A 22,177-nucleotide genomic window follows, 5' to 3' on the forward strand; every position below is an offset into this window, starting at 1 on the left:
GTTATCATCAGCAGTTCACAGAAAGGTGATATGTGAAATATACATAAATCAAGCTAGTTCAAAGAATGGTTATGTACGAAGCTACCTGCGTAAGAGAGAAATGCCAATATTTTTGCTCTCTAAAGGTTCATGTGGTTGAGAAGAGAGGTAAGCAGCTATCACTTCCTAATGCTAAGAGAAGAACAGCCACAAAACAGTCTGACCCAGTGGGACACCAGGCCCTTGACTGCAGTGTAAGTAATGTGAGAGGCAGTTAAGCGTAGAGAGACTGAAAACTTGTGATGGGGGTCACAGGGAGAGGGATATTCCCACGTGGAGGAATTCTACACCAAGAAAGGGGGGATTTACGAAGGTTTCTCTAAGATCATTTCCTAGTGTTCAGACGGCATGCGGGGCAAAGGAACAGCAGAGAAGGCCAAAGAAAAGAAAGGAGTACATGGATGACAAGCATGGAGGTTTGGAGGGGACCAACATCCTTGCAAGAGGAAACAAATATTCCTCATGTTTGAACATTGCCTGTTGCTGCAGGTTTTACTGTATCCCCTCCCAAGAAGCATATACTGACGTTCTAATCCCCAGTACACATGAATGGACCTTATTCGGAAATAGAGTCTTGGCAGATATAATCAAGTTAAGATGAGGTCCTTAGGGTGAGCCTTAGTATGACTGGTGTCCTTATGAGAAGAGAGAGATTTAGACACAGACACACAGGAAGAGCACCGTGTAAAGACACAGAGACACAAGGAAAAGATGCTCACGTGAAGACAGAGGCAGAGACGGGCTATGCTGCCACAGGCCACAGAGTGCCTGGAGCTACTAGAAGTTAGGAGATGCAAGGAAGGGTCTTCCTACAGATGCTTTTCTTCGGAAGGAACACGACCCTGCCCATACCTGCTTTTCAAATTTCTAGTCTCTGGAAAGTGAGAGGGTACATTTCTGTTGTTTTAAACCCCCCAGTTGGTGATACATTGTTGCAGCACCTTTGTCTTTTGCTGTATCCCTCAGAATGAATCCCACATTCTCCATGTTTCTATACACAATTTCTATTTTTTCTTTATAAATTTATTTATTTTTGGCTGCGATGGATCTTCGTTGCCGCGCACAGGCTTTTCTCTAGTTGCAGCAAACGGGGGCTACTCTTCGTTACAGTGCGTGGGCTTCTCATTGCGGTGGCTTCTCTTGTTGCGGAGCACGGGCTCTAGGCACATGGGCTTCAGTAGTTGTGACACGCAGGCTCAGTAGTTGTGGCTCATGTGCTCTAGAGCGCGGGCTCAGTAGTTGTGGCGCACGGGCTTAGTCGCTCTGTGGCATGTGGGATCTTCCCGGACCAGGGCTCGAACCTGTGTCCCCTGCATTGGCAGGCGGATTCTTTACCACTGCGCCACCAGGGAAGCCCCACAATTTCTATTTTAAGATTTATTTTTGTTTTAGAAATCATATTTATATTTATCATAAAATTTTGAAAGCTACAGAAAAATCTGAAGATGAAAACTAAAATTATTTATAAACTCATCACTCAGAAAAAACTACTGTTAACATTCTGAGGTGTTTCTTTTCACTATCTTTTTGATGCATACATGTTTTTACATAACTGAGATCTTATTGTTGGTAACATTTTGTTTCATAGTTTTATGAATTAACATTATTGCATAAGCATTTTTATGTATAAAGTCTTCACCAACATGCTAAATAACTAAATTAATAGTTTATCATGTAGACAGATGTAATTAATTCCCATAATTTACTAAGTCACTCATACTACAGGACTTACCTCCTATTGACCATACATTCAATGTAACCATTTGGACTGTTTTATCTTTTAGTGAGCAGAAGTGACACTATAATGAAGATATTTTGGGTAAAGCTTTTCTGTATTTTTCTAGAAAAGAATCCCAGTAAAAGAACTACTGGGTCAAATAAATATATTTTTAAACAAATATTTTGTGCTGTTATCCTGATTTTGAAAGCAATGTGTATACATGAGGAATATTTATTAAACAGAGTAAACTAAATGAAAAAAATGAAGTAATTCAGACTTCTCAGAAACCTCCCACCCCCAAGTGATAGACTGAACATTTTAGTGTGTTTCTTTTCTCTCTTTTTCTAGTGCAGAATTTTCTTAAAAATATACTTTAGGTTTTATTTATAATTTACTGTATTTTCTGTTTTTCATTTAGCATTATCTTCTCACTTTTCTAATAATCATTACATCCAAAATACTTCCCCATTAAAAATCCTTTCTATATCTAGTGTTAAAGGGCTAACAATATGTTGTATGGTTATATCATCATTTTATTTAATCATACCCCATTGTTGAAAACTTTGTTTTCTCATATTTTTGACTCTCACAAATAACACTAAAATTAACATATCTCTGCATAATTTCTTTCTTTACGCCACATTGTTTCCTTGGTATAAATTCCCAGAAGTGGAATTATTGAGTTGGAGGATGGGACCATTCAAAATGCTTGAAACGCTGCCAAATCGTTTTCCATCTGCTGTCATTTTTAATGATTACATAACATTTCATCCAATCGGTACAGCATAACTCTTGTAAACATTATCATATTGCTGGAATTTAGCTTATTTCCATTTTTGGTATTGTAGGTAATGCTCATGAAAGCTTCACGAATAAACACTAATTTGTTTACAACTCTGAATTCCTCTTGGGCAAAATTGCAGTACAGGAAGATGTACTTCTACACACCTGTTCCACAAGTGTGGTAAATTCAGATGGACAAGACAAAAGAACCTCAAAGTATTGCAAGTCACACAGTCAAGTTGGTCAGAGCACATCCACTTTAATTCCATGATGGAGTAACGACTTCATGAGACAGGCTGCCCTGGGCCTCTCGCTTTGACCCCCATTATTTTGAGCTGCTTTTCCCGAGCTTGGTTACTGTACCACCAGTCACAAAAATATACATCACCCTTTACCTCTGTATTTTTCACATTACTGTCTGCTCTTTCAATATCACATACTAAATATTGCAGAGATGTGTACTTTTTAAATTAATAATTGAACATTTCTGAAAATCAGAAAAAATTTAAATTACAGCCTCTAGTGAATGACTAAGCAAGTGGCTAAATCAAATACCGTCATGAGAGACTAAGAGTAACTCCTTTAAAAGACTAAATAAAAGTTCCAGATAATCCTCCCGAATAAGCGAATACACACACATGCACACACACGCAAATGCATCAATGCTTTCAATACATTCCCATTCTTATTTTTCCTATGTCTTAACCTCCCTCAACTTAAGAGTTCAAGCAAAGGATCTTTTTGGAACATAAACCCTTATAGTCGGGTTTTTATTACTGCTGTGTTATTTTTTTTCTTCTCCCTTAGGATAAATTCCCAGAAGCAGGATTATTAGTTGATAAAGAGTACTATTCCATAACGTTCATTATGTATAAAGGCTTTTTTTCACGCATCTGTTTAACCAGAATTATTCAAGGACCTACGATTTGTCAACCTGAGTACTCACGTGTACATCTCACTTCCTACCTCCCAAGCCTGTTTATTTCAGATAGCTGCTGATTTAAAACAGATGTGATCAGAAAGCTTTTTTTTCTTTTTTTACAATGACCTAAAATACAGTATTGAGAAAAAGTGAACTGATAAAAAAAAAATGCCAATGAGCTTATCAAAGTAAAGGGCACATTTTAGTGTAAAACCCTAGTATCTATAACACCTATTTCTAGTGTCAAGTTTAAAAACACATACATAAGGCTTCCCTGGTGGTGCAGTGGTTGAGAGTCCGCCTGCCGATGCAGGGGACGCAGGTTCGTGCCCCGGTCCGGGAAGATCCCACATGCCGCGGAGCAGCTGGGCCCGTGAGCCATGGCCGCTGAGCCTGCGCGTCCGGAGCCTGTGCTCCGCAACGGGAGAGGCCACAACAGTGAGAGGCCCGCGTACCACAAAAAAACAAACAAACAAAAAAAACCACATACATAGATATTGTCATTCATTTGACCAACAAATATTGCAGAGTAACTAAGTGGTAGGTTCACCATGCACTTAAAATGTAAGAACAAATAAAATTCAGCAACCGTCCTACAGAACTCTGCCATATTTCCAAGTTTTCAGTAAGTGAGGTTCATATACATTTGTAAACACGATCACAGACTTCATAGGCCAGGGGAGTTAAGATGATGTAACCCCTCCTCACGGCTCAGCGCTGAGCCAGAAAACCAATCCAGGCAGAAATGCTTTCATACAGTGTTATATATACACTAGGACTCTTCCAAGTGGCAAACAACACAAATTTCATTGCCTCCCTTGGTGATCTATTCTGGTATTTATAACAACCATAAATGGTGATCCGCAACATCTACTTCAAAACTGACTCCAAAAAAAATGCAAAACAGTTTATATTCTTAGAGGGCAGTCATGTGGCTATGACATCATATTTACTGTTTTTATGTGAGGTCTGGGAAGACAGGCAAGTAGCCAGATGCTAAGATTGAAGTTCCTCATAGCCATATTTAGTGTGTTTTTACACAGGTGAGTCCAAGAGTCTCTATCACCAAAATACACTGAGAAGGCTGATTCTGAACTTACCATTCATTCCGTCACACTTTGAATTCCCGACATTGAAGCAGGAGGTTTTCATGTTGCCAGGAAGGACATTCCACCATTTATATTCAAACCCAAGTGCAGGCTCTGTTCCTGCTGGACATGGTCTACATTCTACAGGAGACAAATGGGGCAGAGAATTACAATTAAATCACATTCGGATAACTTCCTCTTCCTCTGTTCCAAGCACTACTAAACTTTAACTAGCAGAGAGGCACGTGGAAAGGAGAGATAGTAAACCACCAATTCCCTTAAGAACTAACAACTTTTTCAAGAGCAGTCTAGAAAGAAAAATAATTCTGGATAGAGTATGCACATACATACTTGATTAACATGAAAAAGGAAAAGAACACAAAATCTTTTAAGATAATTTTTCCTTGCATTTCTGGGAATAACTGCTAATACTGAAATTACCTTCCATAAGAAGGGTGATTCTGAAATAAGTTCACTTACATGTGATCTTAGAATCAGTTTCCTCTAACTCATAAATAAGGAAATATTCTACCCTTCCTACTAGTTACTAAACTTAACAGACTATTACACCATTTAATTATGGACTGATTTACTTGAAATTCAAAATACTGGCTATACTTAAAAGTGATGATGGGAGCTGAGGGGGTGTGGAAAGAGTTAGATTTATAAATAAACCTAACTTAAATTAACATCTATGACACTAAATAAAAGGGTCTCTTACAATCATTTTTTTATTTAGCCAAGACACTTGGCATTATCACAACAGTTAAAGAAGGGGAGAGAGAGAGAAAATGTTCATTGAACAAGCATTTCCTGGTACCAAAGTACTGGAGGAGACATTTTTATATAACCTGCTCAGTGATGACGAGCTAGATATTATTGTCTGCAATTTTACAAATGAGAAAATTGAATTCAAATTAGTGGCTAGATCACACTATTGGTAGCCTGCAGCAAGTGGATTTGAACCCAAGTCAATTCAACTCTCGAGTCCTTTTTATGCTCTCAGAGGCTCTGGACATTAAGTATACAGCACAGCTATATTCAAGTAAGACACCTGCCACAAAAATGCACTGTAATCTTTATCTAGTAAAACTGAAACAAATTCCGTAACCACTTTATTATTGTTTGGTAAGTACTAAATTCTTCCCAAACGTACACTATGAAACAATCTACTTAGGAACTATTTTAATTGCTATCTGATCAAAATAATCAATTTTTGCTATTATTGTAGCACAAAATGTGATTATTCCAGTTGAAATAAAAGTATTTTATGCTTGTATCAATACATGTGTGCACACACACTGGAGAAGGAGCGCTTATCCATCATCACTTAAACTGGTGGAATTTTCTTATAAATACCCAAAGCATCATCCCATTAAGAGGTTGTGTGTTACACAAAAATGCCGTTAAAAACTATCCTTACGCTATGTTGAATAAGCTACTGCAGTCTCACAATTCCCTTATATTTCTTAACGCTTCTTCAGTCTGTGAGATAAGAAAATTATGTGTTTTAAAATTTTTCCGGGGCTTCCCTGGTGGCGCAATGGTTGAGAGTCCGCCTGCCGATGCAGGGGACACGGGTTCGTGCTCCAGTCTGGGAAGATCCCACATGCCACGGAGCGGCTGGGCCCGTGAGCCATGGCCGCTGAGCCTGCGCGTCCGGAGCCTGTGCTCCGCAACTGGAGAGGCCACAGCAGTGAGAGGCCCGCGTACCGCAAAAAAAAAAAAATTCCATAAAAACAATTCAGGACAATGTCAATGTGGTCCAACAAGTTTATTTCACTCAAGGTCCAACTCTTGAACCAGCTGATATCACGTACCCTTTGTTCCATCCGAAAACGTTCCAGGAGGGCAGGGATGGCAAGAAGAAGATCCATTGTTATAAAATCCAGGGTTGCAAGGTGGACAATCCTTCTTCTCTCCAGAAGGGGGCAACCTAATAGCATCTGTGAGATCCTCCCGGCAGATCTTGGGCTCTATCCACTTGTACATTATCTGTGTCTAGAGAGAGAGGAAAAAAAAAAAAAAAGGCTTGCAAGTCATATAACATGCTTTATTTGCTTTAAACTTCCAATAACAAACATGTTAAATTGACATGGTAAAGATTAGGTAAAGTCCAAACAGTGATAGAATAGAAGGGCCAGCTGAAGAGAATCTAAAACTTTAGTAACAAAATGAGACAAAAAGAAAAAAGCACTTCGGTGGGGAAATGACCATTACCTCCAAATGTTTTTACACTAAGCTGCAGGAGGCCTTACGTCATACACAGCATGGCCTCATCGTGAAATTCCTCTCTAAAATACACAGAACATGCTTGCAGCCCTCACTCTTCTAGCCACTGTTCACTTTATTCCCTAACTGCCCTAAGTTTGTATGCAGACTCCCTTTCTCACGCTGAGACCCCCACTACTCTCTTCCTTTCCCCTACCTACAACACACATCATCATGCTTTGCACACAGCGATCACAAAACAAAATGGTCATTTTTTTAGAAGAATATCTCTAGCTTCACATTGCAATCCCGTTATTTCATAAACACTGGTAGATGCTCTCGGAGTCTTTTCCAATAACCTGATGTTGGCCTACAAGAGCTGTAGCTAAAATATTTCCTCCTGAGGCTTCTAGGCCCTGTGCTCCAAACCACAGGATTAAGATCACATCTACCTTCATGGAGGGTAGTCTTTTCAACTTTTCCTCTCTCTCACACATGCACACCCCCCAAAACAAAACAAGATACAACTAAGTAGCTACAACTCAGCCAAACCCAGAAAACTGTGATTATAAAATCATTGTCTTTTGGAACCAGAAACATTAAGTGGGTCAGCCGTTTCAAAACAAAATTTATATGCACAGTGAAAAACATAAAAGGCATTCTAAATGCAAAGAGAAAAATCAACTCTTTCATAACTTAATATCGTTTTTAAAAAGAGACTAAGGGTTCCCTCGTTAGACATACGGTCGGCTGAAAGTACTGCTTCTCCTTTACAACAGCTTCTGCAATGATAAGTCTAATACTGAAGCAGGAGACCCAAAATTAAAGGCAATTCTCTACAGTTATTTCCAGTTAAGAAGAAGTCATCTATAGTGAGCCCTTACGGCCACTCGATTTCATTCTCAAATATTCCCTTACGGACGAATAGGTTACCTTATCTAATGAAGGTTACTTAAGAACACGGTTTAAAAAGTAGAAGTCTCAACAGAAGTATAAACAACATTTTTTTTCTTTTTACAACTCTCTCTCTCTCTGCATTTATGGCCTACCTCATGATACAGCTTAACCAGCCACTTCCCCCATCTGCCTCGCTCACCATCTGCCAAATGATGGCTATTCCTGCTGGAGTTTCCTAAACAGCTGAAAAAAGTAAACAGATCCTGTATCCAACGGGGGCTCTCAATTCCTCTGAGAAAGGCAAGGTAAAACTCTGAGAACGTAAGCAAATGAAACCTCATTACATTTGGGGGACTGTCGTTTGTAAGTTCTGGCTTCACCAGCATAGAAAACGAATTTCCAAGGCTAGGCAGTTCACACATTTGCTGATGTATTTCGACGTTAATTAAAATCTCAATGAGTTACGTGTGAGCTACTGCATTGCTGGGAAAAGTTGGCTCCCACGTGGGAGTGGGTGGGGCGCTGAGGCTGAGCATCAACGGCTCACCCCGGGGGCACCATGCAATCTTCCCCAGCACGTCAGGAGCTCGATTCTATTATGCACGAGTTTATAAATGAGGGAACTTTGGAGAAGACCTCTTATACCTGCCCAGAAGTCCAACGCAGCTAGTGATTGTAAAGAAGCGCTAGCCAGGGAGAGTAAAAATACTCTCAGGGAGGGTAAAAATAATGAAGTATGCAAGCACATTTTTGACAGATTGGCTAAGCACACGATTTTCAATCCAGGCACAGTACATGTTTAAAAATTAGGAAATATGCACCACCTTTAAACAGTTAAACGTTGACAAGTCAAATGTCAAATGCTCTACAGTGAAAGTTTTCTTTGCAGAGCCTCTCGCTTCACATGGCAGATTGATTCTGTGCCTCTCTTTCTAATGGGGCAGATGCTTTCAAGTCTGGCTGACTGGGGAAAGATAACAATTAATATTAATGATCTTTAGCACCAGATGGCTCACCGTGCAGGTGAAAAACCAACCATCAAGTCATTCTTTGGCAAGTTGCGATAAAATTATGAAACGCTTTATGAAACCCAAACCCTAATAGAGCAGAACTGAGCAGACTGCCGTTAAGATTACAGAAGAGCTACAGCCTCCAGGTATATTTAAAATATATCAGCATGAGTAAAATACGTTTTAAAGAAATGCATTGGGGGTATCGATGGGAAGCTGGTTTTCACTTAAAAATAAAATTCAAAACTGGGAAGACTGAAGTTTAGACAAATTTTGAGACTGGGTTTGTCCACGGTTGCCAGCTTCCTTCCTTCGAAAGTCGCTGCACAAACGCACTAAGGCTTCGTAGACTGGCTGAGCTCACCTAAGCTACATTACATGTTGTTTCAAAGGGTTTACTGATTGTCACTCCGACCTAACAGCCCTGTGCATCATGATGTTCTAACTCAGATATTCCCGGTCAGGCAGGCTATCACTTGTCTCTCTGCCTCTCCCAAACCTCAATCTTCTCCGGCTGCAAATCACCGGGCACTCATCATTCGTCTCTCTTGTTATTACCATCCCATTCTGCCGAGTTGTGTCTGACCCCTCCTTCAAAGCCAGGCTCAACATCACATCTGTGCTAAGCACGTCCTCAGCCCACCCTTCTACGTAGCGGCATTCACTTGGATTCCTTTTCTATGAAGCCTCTGCTGTTTTCTGTTTTCCCCTTTTCTAAATGCCTAAAAGTCTGGGTCCTCTTCTTCCATTATGTGGAAGACACCATGGGGATTTAACACTGTACTGGGGAAAAAAAAACACAATGCACTGGAGGTTCTATCTGGGGCTTTAGGCAAGAAACTATTCTAAAATTAAATATAATAAAAAAAACACTAAATTGACACTGGGAGTGGATGAGTTGTATGGTATGAGAAGTACAACTCAATAAACCTTTCTTTTAATAAAAGCTTTTAAAGAAGACTGTCGTGAAATTTTTATTTTAAATCCAGAAATCCCAGGGCTTCCTTGGTGGTTCGGTGGTTAAGAATCCACCTGCCAATGCGGGGGACATGGGTTCGAGCCCTGATCCAGGAAGATCCCACATGCTGCGGAGCAGCTAAGCTCGTGCGCCACAACTACCGAGGCTGCGTTCTAGAGCCCATGCTCCGCAACAAGAGAAGCCACCACAATGAGAGGCCCGCACACCGCAACAAAGAGTAGCCCCCACTCGCCGCAACTAGAGAAAGCCCGCGCGTAGCAATGAAGAAGCAACACAGCCAAACATAAACAAATAAATACATTTATAAAATAAAATAAATTCAGAAATCCCTAGTCACTGAGAAATGCCATGTTGTTTCCTATCATCCTAATTAAGAAACACAGGCTCCAAGTACACTCCACCTGCTTAAATCGTATAGGAAGAAAGGCTGATCTAAAAGCCATACCCCTTTATACCCTATTTTTTTAATGTCCCCTCCATCTTACTTCTGCTTTATAACTCAGAAGGACTGTGTTACAGACATTGAGCACTTGGAATAATTTGTAATACTGAAGTTAATTAAAGGGCAAAGAAAGTACTACATAATCTGATACAAAAGCACTAGCAAACCCTTTATGATCCAACAATTTCCTAGACTCAGAGATGAAGAAGTTCCATGGTCGGCTGTCTCCTCTCAAGAAGGCTTCCTTCTAAAACAACCTTCCCTACCAGGCACTACTCTAGCTTTGCCGGGAAGTTTCCAATTTAACAAAACATGCCGTTCCAGAACTGGGCAACTGTGGTTGTCAGAACATCATTACATACAACTGCAATTTATCTTCTTTAAATTTGCCTGATAAACCAAATTTTGCCTTATGGGATAACAAAGAAAGGTCTATTTCTTTTTTTTCTAAGATTTCCCTTCAAATGCTTAAACTTACTATTTGGGAAATTCTTATTAACTATCTACTACATGTAGAAGAAAGCATTATACGAAGTTTAAATATTAATAAGACAAATTGTTTGCTCTGAAGGAGGTTACAGTTTAATAAGACAGATTCACAAACTACGATAATATAAAAAGAAAAATATACAAAGAGCATACAGAAGCATCAGATTTGGAAACAGAGTTGGGTTAGAATTCTAGCCTTAAGACATAGCTATGAGTAGCTATGACCTTAGGGAAGTTGCTTAACCTCATCAAGCCTCAGCTTCCTTGTTTGCAATCTGGGTATTCTAATGTCTAATTACGTAGCTGTTGAAAAAAAGAACTGGCGGCAATGTGTGAACACACACACACACACAGAAAGAGCAAGCATGCAGATAAATATGTAAAGGACAGCTGCTTCTGCTATTAATATTATCACTACTATTACTATTATTATTGTCATCATCATCATTTCCAAGAGAAACATGAAATGTCATGGTTATTCAAAGGAAAGAGATCAGATCTCTTTGGGACAACTAGGAAACACCAGCAAGATGATCATGATTCCTCCATCCAACGGTGTCTTTCTTCCAAGCGGAAAAAACATTCCCAGAAACTTCAACCATACTTCATATGAAATAGTTTAACATCCTGGCCTCTTTTCTCTAGCTTCTTCCCATTTTGTGAAAACTTCCCCAAGCCTCTACCAAGGACAGAACACAACGCTCTAAACGTGTTAATCGTACATTCACTCACCAATTCTCTCATTCACTAATTTATTCAAAAGATGTTTCACTACCTTCTGCATTCCAGGTGCTCTACTAGGCCTAGAGATTGTTTTTAATGATTAAGAACATGTTTCTGTCTACAGGAAGCAGAGACTCCAGTGAAGGGAACAGTCATCTTTACAAGTATCTGCAATAAAGTGATCTCATACCAAAACACTAGCAAACTATGATCACCATGTAAGTATCAAGAGAGGTATGTACAAAATTATGTGGGAATTCCCAGTATTTCAAGACAATCTTGCCAGAGCTACCTTATTCAAGAGTGGATGTGTTCTATGAACATGTACAGGATCACTCTCGTTTTAAAGTGGTAACAGACACCATCTCTCTCTCTTTAGGAATTGACTTGTGTGATGCTGAAAGGAACTGAGATATGGTCTGGCCTCCCCAGCCACAGGGATTAGAAGGTGAACTAAGCTGCCCAACCAGAGGAGCTCACGGTACTGGACAGAATGGCTGGTCTGAGATGGGCTCGTGATTCAAGCAAGGCCAGAGTCTTTTCGGAAACTTCGGCCAGCCCTCCTGTAAAACGCTGTTGACAGTGACAGTGGTTTGGGTAGAGATGTCAGGGGGTATCTGGCACCAGAGCAAAGAACCTACCTGAGAAGGAAATCAAACTGAGCTCAGAATATCAGCGAGAAGAGCAAGAGAAAGTCTTGATAAAACTCTTTGCTCTGCAATGATTTCCCAGTCACATGAGTCAAGAGACTCCTGCCCTGCCTTCCCCCACTCCAATTCTGAAAAGTAATTTTTAAGTTCATTAAATTTTCTAATCATCTCCAAGTACAGAAGCAAAAGTGGCACCTTGCTTTGCCACCATTAAAAGGAAACATGTATCACATCCAAGGGTGGTAAGGGTAGGAGGGACCACTTTTTACCCTGAAATAAAACAGACCAAAAAAAGTTACTCTGTCTAGTTTTGGTACCCAAGATAAATAAAACCTTAAGCTTTTCTGTAAGTTGCTGACTCCTTTACAAAACTACCTTAACCCCCTGACTTTTACAGGCAGATATGAGACAACCTCTGTTGATATGAACAAGAGAATTGTCAGGAGTTTGAGATTAACATATACACACTACTATATATATAAAATGGATAATCAACAAGGACAGACTGCATAACACAGGAAACTCTACACAATATTCTGTAATAACCTATATGGGAAAAGAATCTGAAAAAGATAGATAAATGTATATATATAACTGATTCACTTTGCTGTACAGGAGAAACTAACAGAACACTGTAAATCAACTATACTCCAATATGATCTAAAAATTAAGAAAAAAAAAAAAAGGAATGCCTATTATATTCCCCTCAGGCCCTGGAAATCCAGGCTGGTTCACAGCTCTGGAGCCTCAGTAGCCTTGGTTCCCAAGGCTGGACTCTCATGGCGCTGAGGAAGCTGGGAAGGATGTGCCAGCAAAGGAGCTCCCCTTGGACCTGTAGTGCCTGGTCCCCTCTGGATGGGACCACAATCTCCAGATCCAGGCGGACCTTCCTACAGCTATGCCAAGCCTAGTGCAACCAAAAAACTGTGGACTGTCTGGGCTGGAAGAGCACTGAAAAGTCACCCGGTCCCCACGTCTCCTGATGCTGAGGTGCCCACCTCCAGCCTCCTTCCTTAGAGTCGCTGCCCCCACGGATGAAAGCAATCTCCGCACATTTTTTGCAGGGGTGGGGATTGGTCCGGGGGTTGTAGTGGAAGAGGGAAGATGTAAAGAAACACAAGCCCTTGGGTGTCTGTTCTACCACACTCCACTCTCCTTTACAACCCTGGAACTGGACTTTCACCGAGCCTCTGGTTACCCCAGTAACCCGAGTTTGGCATGAAGAAATGCTGCTACCTTGTGGCCATTTCCCGTAACTACAACTTTAAAACCGGTGCTTACGGGCACTTGACATTCACAAGGCCTATGGAGCTCTAAATGATACCTGCCTTCGGGAGATCAGCTCGGTGCTTTGTGACCACCTAGAGGGGTGGGATAGGGAGGGTGGGAGGAAGGGAGACGCAAGAGGGAAGAGATATGGGAACATATGTATAACTGATTCACTTTGTTATAAAGCAGAAACTAACACACCATTGTAAAGCAACTATACTCCAATAAAAAAAAAAAAATGATACCTGCTTTCAACAAACGTCCTGGGGTAGTACTGGAAAGAGAATTCGTAAAAGGGCAGACTTTCAAGAAGCCAACTTCAAAAGGTAAATTTCCCACACACTGATTCAAAAAACAAAAGAAAGCAAGCAAGCACATGGGAAGATGCTCAGCATCGCTTAACAGCAGAGAAATGCAAATCAAAACAACAACGAGGTATTACTTGGCACCAATCTGAATGGCCATCACCAAAAAGTCTACGAACAAAAATTGCTGGAGGGATGTGGAGAAAAGGGAACCCTCCCACGCTGTTGGTGAGGCTGTAAATTGGTACAGCCACTATGGGGAACACTATTGGAGCTTCCTTAAGAAACTAAAAATAGAGCCACCCTATAATCTGGCCGGCTGACTCCTGCGCATCTCTATGGTGAAAGCCATAATTCGAAAACACATGTGCACTCCAACCTTCACTGCAGCACTATGTACAATAGCCGGGACCTGCAAGCAACCAAACTGTCCATGGACGGATGGATAAAGAAGACGTGGTACAGATACAGAAGGGAGTGTTACTCCACCATGAAAACGAATGAAATAATGCCATTGGCAGCAACATGAATGCACCTGCAGATGACCATACTAAGAGAAGTAAGTCAGAGAGAGAAAGCCAAATATCATGATATCACTTACATGTGGAATCTTAATAAATGGTATAAATGAACCTATTTACAAAACAAATAGAGTCACAGATGCAGAAAACCAACTTATGGTTACCAAAGGGGAAAAGTGGCAGGGATAAATTGGGAGCTTGGGATTAACATACACAGGGTACTATAGGTAAAATAGGTAACCAACAAGGCCCAACTGTGTAGAACAGGGAACTCTGCTCAGTATTCTATAATAACCTAAATGGGAAAAGAATTTGAAAAAGAATTGAGACATGTATATGTATAACTGAATCACTTTTCTGTACACCTGAAACACAAAATTTTAAATCAACTATATTCCAATATAAAATAAAAATTTTTTAAAAAAACCGCTTAAATGAAAACCCAATTTTCAATTTTTATATTCTTGGAAAGTTTTTCCCCTTTCAATATCTGCCGTATTTTTTAATTTTCTGAGCCGGGTCTTCTAAAGCCTGGATTCTCTTATAAATCTTTTTGGCAAGTTAATGTTCTCTCTTTTTTAAATACTTTTATATCTGAGACTTTCTTTGACACAAATAAATTGTGATTTTACTAATTTGAGCCCATTTTTCAAGCACAGAGATCTTCCTGACCCAGCTTTATAAATTTACTATTTGGTATACTGAACCCTCATGTCTTCATGCCAAGTTAAGGATTTCTCAATAATATGATGAAAATAAGTTATGTGAATTCATATTCTTCTTGGTATGAGTAGATATACTTTGTTAAATTTATCTTCCTGTGGCAAATATATAACAACTATACTGCTAACCCAGATCAACTATTCTCCTAGCTGCCATCCAATTATAAAATCAAACATTTTACATGTAGTTCTTGGGTTAGCCATATATCCAACTTAACCATGTCATTGGGTCCACGGTTCTCTGTCTTACCCATAGAGAGAGCTTATCCACACGGAGGTCATCCATAGGGAGACGCTCCATCAAATATCTTGTTAATATTAAAAGATGTTAATACTTGTTAATACTAAAAGATTCTCTTGAAGAATACTTGCCCATCATCATGGGTCAACATTCTTTGGGGCTCAAATCTCAAGCACTGAATCTGTGCATGTGCTTGTATGTAACCATACGGGGGTACCTCATGCAACACAGGTAAAAAGTGGGCTCTACGCAACCTTTAGGAAACAAAATATATGTAAAATTTTCAAGCTAACTCACTACTGTGAAAGCATGCCTACTCTAGCACTAGCCTGTGGCACCCAGGGCAACTCCCTACTCATACCCTCACATTCTAGTCGCACTCAGGCTCCCTCCCACGTCAGGTCTTCACCATCCTGCTTCCTCCTGCAGAAATGCTCTCCTCCCATGCCCTTGCCCAGGTTTTACACAGCTCTGAAGCCTTCCATGACCTGATCAGAGGCCCCCCCCCCAAAAAAACCTCAGACTTCCCTGCTGTAGCACTAATAACAATTAGAAATAATAATTCATTTTCTTTGACAGACTACCTCTTCCTCTAAAGTCTAGACCAGTAGTTCTCAAATTGCTGAGATCTTGGACCCGCAGAATCAGAATTACCTGGGAACTTCTTAGAAATGTACACTCTCAGGCCCTGCCCCCGATCTACTGAAACAGAAAATCTGAGACAGGAGCCTCCAGGTGTGTCTGATGCTCACTGAAACTGGACAACCACTGCTCTTCCGTCTATGGAGACGTGCATCTTCTCCCTATCCTTACATGGCCCTGCTCTCATCACCCAGCAACTCTGTATATAACCAATGCTCCGTAAAGGTTCACTGAATAAATGCCTGAATGAGTAGGCATTTCACATTTTTCACAATGTAAATGAGAGTCCCTTAATCAGGATTAGAATGGTTCCAGTTACCAATTAGAATTTTCCTTAAAAATGTCTCCTAGGGCTTCCCTGGTGACGCAGTGGTTGAGAGTCCGCCTGCCGATGCAGGGGACGCGGGTTCGTGCCCCGGTCCGGGAGGGTCCCACATGCCGCGGAGCGGCTGGTCCCGTGAGCCATGGCCACTGAGCCTGCGCGTCCGGCGCCTGTGCTCCGCAACGGGAGAAGCCACAACAGTGAGAGGCCTGCGTACCGCAAAAAAAAAAAAAAAAAAAAAGTCTCCTAGAAGCAGGAAGCAATCAAATAATGAAGCTTCAAAAACTTGAACGTTCCTGTGTCGTACAAATTATAATGTTCAAAGTCTGTATACCTCAAGAGCCACTTCCCTTGATGATCCTCTCCAAGCATGGGGAAAATGAGATCAAAAAGAGTATGACAGGACAAAAAGAGCCAAAACACAGTCGTTGAACAACCCGGGAAACATCACTAAGCCACCGGGAAATCACCGGGCTACTCCAAGCAAGAATAACATACCTCTTAAAAAGATGAACCACAACAAATGAAAATGTTGAAACAAACAAAAATAGAAACAAGTTCAAATTCACATGCGTTATTCACACTTCTTCACTATATCTGTTATCTAATTAAGTTCCCGTTGCATTTTGTTCACTTCTGAAGCTAGACACATTTCTCTTGAATTAAGTCTTAAAGCAGTTTTTAAAGAATCACTGATATAAAATAGATAACTAATAAGGACCTACTGTACAGCACAGGAAATTCTACTCAATACTCTGTAATGACCCATATGGGAAAAGAATCTAAAAAAAGAGTGGATATATGTATATGTATAACCGATTCACTTTGCTGGACAGCAAAAACTAACACAGCATTGTAAATCAACTCTACTCCAATTAAAAAAAAAAAAAGAATGTCTGAGTTTATGGTGGGGTGGTACACTGTTTTGTTCTATACCAAGAACAAGTTCAGAGTTTACCCAGACACAACAGAGACAGCGTAATTTGTGTGTATGTGTGTACACAATACGCCTGTGGGTGTACACATGTGCATATACGAGTGTGTGCACATGTGTGTGTATTCTGTGCATTCTACATTTAATATATTTCAATATATGGCTTTACTTCCTTAAGCCCAGGTCAACTAGATTTTGTCACTCTATTCACTGACATAATAAAAACTACTCACTGACATAATAAAAATATGAATTTTGAATACTTTCATTATAGCAAAATCAAGATCTATTTGTATACTGGATCTCATTCATTTAAGCTTCAGTAATGCTGAATGAATGACTATTACATAAAATAAACTAAATTGACTTTGCCTTACTCATTAATAAGGAAGAAAAGTTGAGTTAAAGAAACATTATTCCAGGTTACTTTCAACCCACCTTAATGGCTCTCTACATATATTTTCCAACTAGAAATAGGTCTCACCTGACCATTATAGTAGGGCATTCAAGATCTTACTTCATAACTCCTTGTCACTTAAAAGCTGTTAGTTACTGTTCTTATTAAAAGTAACAGATGTACTTCTGATCATTGAAATTTTCCACTAATTTAAACTGGCCTTCCTTTGACTTATTCTGAGTTAGTAAATACTTGTTATACTGTAAAACACAAGAATATACTTGGTCTTAAGTATTCAAAAGTAAATTCTTTTTTAAAAAAACCTAAGGACTCAGGGTAAGATTAACAATTATATAAATATAAAAATTATAGATTAGAACCTAAGGATACAAAATTAAGAAAAGAAAGTAATACTGACATCTCTGTATATGTTACAAACTAGGTCAAGAAATTAAATGTCATGATTTCAAAGATACAAAAAACACACAAAGAATGCTGCAGCACAGCCACCTTAACCTCAGTTTCTCCTACTGACAGGGGCTGGTAGGGCTAACTTTTTTTTTTTTTTAAGATTTATTTATTTTATTTATTTTCGGCTGCGTCAGGTCTTAATGGCAGCACGCGGGATCTTCGTTGAGGCACACGGGATCTTTCATTGTGGCACGCGGGCTTCTCTCTAGTTGTGGCTGCAGGTTTTTCTCTCTCTAGTTGTGGCACGCGGGCTCTGTAGTTTGCGGCCCGTGGGCTCTCTAGTCAGGGTGCCCAAGCTCAATAGTTGTGGCGCACGGGCTTAGTTGCCCCGCAGCATGCGGGATCTTGGTTCCACGCCCAGGGATCGAACCCACGTCCCCTGCACTGTAAGGCAGATTCTTTACCACTGGACCACCAGGGAAGTCCCTAACTTTTTAATTAAGACAATGGCAGGTCAACTGCAGAGTTCCTGTGTGCATTATTCCTCTGGCTAAGTGCCATTTATACGGTAATTACTTTGCATTTAATGCAATTACACAGCAATCTGCCATAACTGAATCAGCCTATGGCTGCATGGCTTTTATTGACCAAAGCTACTGAATAACCAAATAATTAAAGAGAAGTTACACAGTATTCCCATCCTGTGAGTCACAGAACACACTTTAAGGCTGTGCTTCTCCTGATATTATTTCTGACAAAAATTTAACTGTTAAAAACAGCAGGGGCTTCCCTGGTGGCGCAGTGGTTGAGAGTCCGCCTGCCCATGCAGGGGACACGGGTTCGTGCCCCGGTCCGGGAAGATCCCACATGCCGCGGAGCGGCTGGGCCCGTGAGCCATGGCCGCTGAGCCTGCGCGTCCGGAGCCTGGGCTCCACAACGGGAGAGGCCACAACAGTGAGAGGCCCGCGTACCGCAAAAAAAAACAAACAAACAAACAAAAAAAAAAACAGCAGTAATTGATTGGGCACTCACTATGTGCCAGGCACTGTGCTAAGGACCTCAAATTGAGTATTTCATGCATTCTCATGGCAGCCTTAGGAAGTAGGTACTGACATTATTCCCGTTTTACAGATGAAAAAACTGAGACTTAGAGCAAATAACTTGCCCACAGCGCTAAAAAGCAGTAGATACGAAAATCAAAGCTGGGAAGGTGGGCTTCAGAGTCTAAAACCTTAAATTTCCTTCGTGCTACTTACACACACGTACTATATAAATCTACTCATTTAACTCTCTCATGAACAAATTCGAGTCTGCTCAAATGGGGAAAAGGGTGGATAAATGTGGGATGGAGCTGACTGAACACGGCCTGTACCTTTCCTTCCTCATCACATGGAGTGTGGATCTGGAAATAGTCTTTTGTGGTACAGGGAGGACGCTCCTTACACTTGCTGGATCCTTCTTCTGCAACAGGAAAACGAATTTCAGAAATGAGTCATTTATGTTGTGACTCTTAGAAAAGGCAAACATGAAAACAAACAAACAAAAAGCAGACAAGTGAAAAGTAAAAATAACTGCACCAGAGGAATTTAGGTAGAACTAGCTAGGCCTAAAGAAAAAAAGGCCCGCATTTTTCTTTTCCCTAGACCAATAAATGTTTCCATGATACACAAGGAGCATATCATAGTTTTTCCAAGAAGACATTAGATTTCCTCCATTAACACAGAATGTTGTAAATTTGGAACAAATTAAAAGTCCTGCAGAAAGGGGTCATTAGACGTCCTATTTTACCCACTTAGTATGGATTCCGTTCAGCACTTTGGTTTCTGGCCCACTGTGTCCATCACATCGTATGTGTGATTTCTGGCTTATGACTATATGCTCTCCACAAACATAAATTTAGAAAGAAAAGAACAAAGAGTATAAACTGGAGACTCACTTTACCTGAAAACTGGGAGTCCACGTCGCACTTGATGCATTCTTTGGCTCCTTTCTCAGAATAGGTGTTTCTGGGACAAACCTGGCAGATGAATGAACCTGGTTCGTCGCTGAAGGTGCCAGGCTTGCATGGAAAGCATTCCGATGTGTACGCCACCCCTGTGTGGTAATGGGAAACAGAGAGAGCATGGGAGGACCCAACAGCAACACGCAAATCAGTGCGACCTTGCTGCCTCTACCCGAAGTGAGAGAGAAATATTAACAATAAGCTTAGCCCAGGTCTTTTATATCCCATTCATTCAACACCAAAAACGTCTTTACTATGTGCAAGGAACTGGGCTGGATACTGAATTGCACACGTAAGTGGAGCAAACACTTCAACAAGAGATTCAGACTTGATAGAGGTACACAGTCAATGTACAAACAAACTCAGCTGTCAAAAGACAACTCCACTAATCAGAAGTGGCATAAACTCTAAGGTTCCCTCCAAGTCTATACCATTCTTTCATCTTTGTGGCCACCTGCTCCCTTTTTCTCCACTGTTCACTATGTAGCTGACAAGACCTAAGGGACCCTGGGAAAGGCTCGACTTTTCTTCTGGCTTGTAATTCCAGCCTTTGCCAGCAGACGTCCCTATGACTAATGAGTTAGCGTCACAGGAACAGGTGTACCTAGAACATACCAAAACGTTAAGCCAAACTTTAATAAAGGAGAATCAACTGCTTTCATTAAAAGTAGCCCTAATTGAGAAGGAACCATGCCAGGGTTTACCGGCTACTCTTCCGAGCCAGAAGCTGGTTCAGAGAGGCAAAAGTTGTAGGAGACAGTCAGGCCAAGATATCTCTCTCACTGTTATTTTTAGGGATAGAGTGGTGACCTGAATAAGCACTATGCCAGCACAATAGAGAGTTCGCGAATGAATAGTAGGATCTTATTAATCAATATTATTTTCTTTTATTTAAAGACACCTACAATTGTCATCATGTTTACTTTTTCCACACAGATTAAAAAATTCAGTTTAGGGATAGGAAAAAAAAAAATCCCAGTCAATTTGCCAAGAAGAAAACCAGGGTCTCTAGGCCTATATGACGTCTAACATATTAATTTCTGTCCTAAATCCCCGTAAGCCAGCAAAACCAACAAAGTAATCAATATTTTAACTATTAAATGTGACAGGTGACTACCAGAGCAGACTGCTGTGAAATACCTTCAATTGTGATATTTTTTACCAACACTGGCTTGACGGCCTTGGAACCCATAAGGATGCCTGTAGTTCTCCAGTACAGTATGTTTGTGCCTGATTTCAACATTACCTATAAAGAGAACACAAGATACTCAGGTCAGATAAACCATGCTACCTACAACCATATCTAGAAGCTAATCTCTTATACACTTTTCAATGCATTATAATGAAATGGAACCCACAAATTTAAATCTACTGTTAACTGAGACCTAAGCTCTGCTTCAATTCTAAAAATAAATAGTTTGCCAACCCCCAAAATATAGTAATGATAAAAGGAAAAGAAAATTCTTCAAGCATGATAAAAGATAAAATGATCTTCCAATCATTTGCATGAAGTCTTGGTTTATATTTCAAAGGGACTCATTTTAGACAGTGAAAGGCACTTGGCCCAATTACATATTGATTGGCTGCCACTAGTCATAAGTAGATCTTTGGGCTCTGAAAACAAAAAAGGTAACAGAATGAGTTTGCTTCATTTTAAAATTACTTAACAAAAAACACTGCAACAGCAACAAGAGAAAAATAGGACTATTCTTATAGAATAACCCGATTCAACTCTATGACTCCAGAACTTAAATGATACCACGTCTAATATTTGCTTCCTCTGCCACCAGAGCATTTTTATATTTATAAATCAAAATACTTTTCTGATCAATTTCATGCTGATTCCGTCAAGTAAACTAATGTTAAGGGTGCCTTGCTTTCTCATTTGCCACCCTACTCTTCTATGCAGTCTCTGGCTGGCCAAATTCAAGCAGTAGAAAATTAAAACGTATCTGACTACTTCACCCTGCCAGAGATTCAGAGAAGTAGTGTGTTAAGTACTTTCCTTTGTGTTAAGTCTTTGTAAGTGAAGAAAGCATATTTCTTGGCAAGGGTTACTTGTACCTTCAAAGCCCAGCGGACTGAATGCTTAGGTGGATGGATCTTAAGTGGTACTAATATCACTTCCAGGCATACAGATCGAAAAAGTACTCTGAAAGGGTGCATGATATTAATCACTCAACAATGAGGTACCTGGACTTCCCTGTTGGCGCACTGGTTAAGAATCCGCCTGCCAATGCACGGGACACAGGTTCAATCCATGGGCCGGGAAGATCCCACATGCCACAGAGCAACTAAGCCCGTGTGCCACAATTACTGGGCCTGTGCTCTACAGCCCACAAACCACAACTACTGAGCCCGCATGCTGCAACTACTGAAGCATGCGCAACTAGAACCCGTGCTCCACAACAAGAAAAGCCACCGCAGTGAGAAGCCCTCCCACCACAAGGAAGAGTAG

At 40.4% G+C, this 22,177-nt stretch overlaps 1 protein-coding gene across 1 annotated transcript in view; it reads right to left on the reverse strand.

The window, feature by feature from the left end:
- Positions 1–22,177, reverse strand: part of ELAPOR2 (endosome-lysosome associated apoptosis and autophagy regulator family member 2) — a gene marked incomplete at its 3' end in the record, with an annotated part of 288,322 nt that overhangs the window by 38,519 nt on the left and 227,626 nt on the right. Inside the window, exons 10-14 of the mRNA XM_082846355.1 lie at positions 20,860–20,965; positions 19,659–19,811; positions 19,090–19,178; positions 6,373–6,553; positions 4,565–4,693 (exon numbers count right to left, since the gene is read on the reverse strand). Coding sequence (XP_082702481.1) covers positions 4,565–4,693; positions 6,373–6,553; positions 19,090–19,178; positions 19,659–19,811; positions 20,860–20,965 — 658 coding nt within the window. The remainder of the gene's footprint in view (positions 1–4,564; positions 4,694–6,372; positions 6,554–19,089; positions 19,179–19,658; positions 19,812–20,859; positions 20,966–22,177) is intronic.

Source organism: Leucopleurus acutus (genome assembly GCF_964270905.1).
Source record: "Leucopleurus acutus genome assembly, chromosome: 9".
Lineage (NCBI taxonomy): Eukaryota > Metazoa > Chordata > Mammalia > Artiodactyla > Delphinidae > Leucopleurus > Leucopleurus acutus.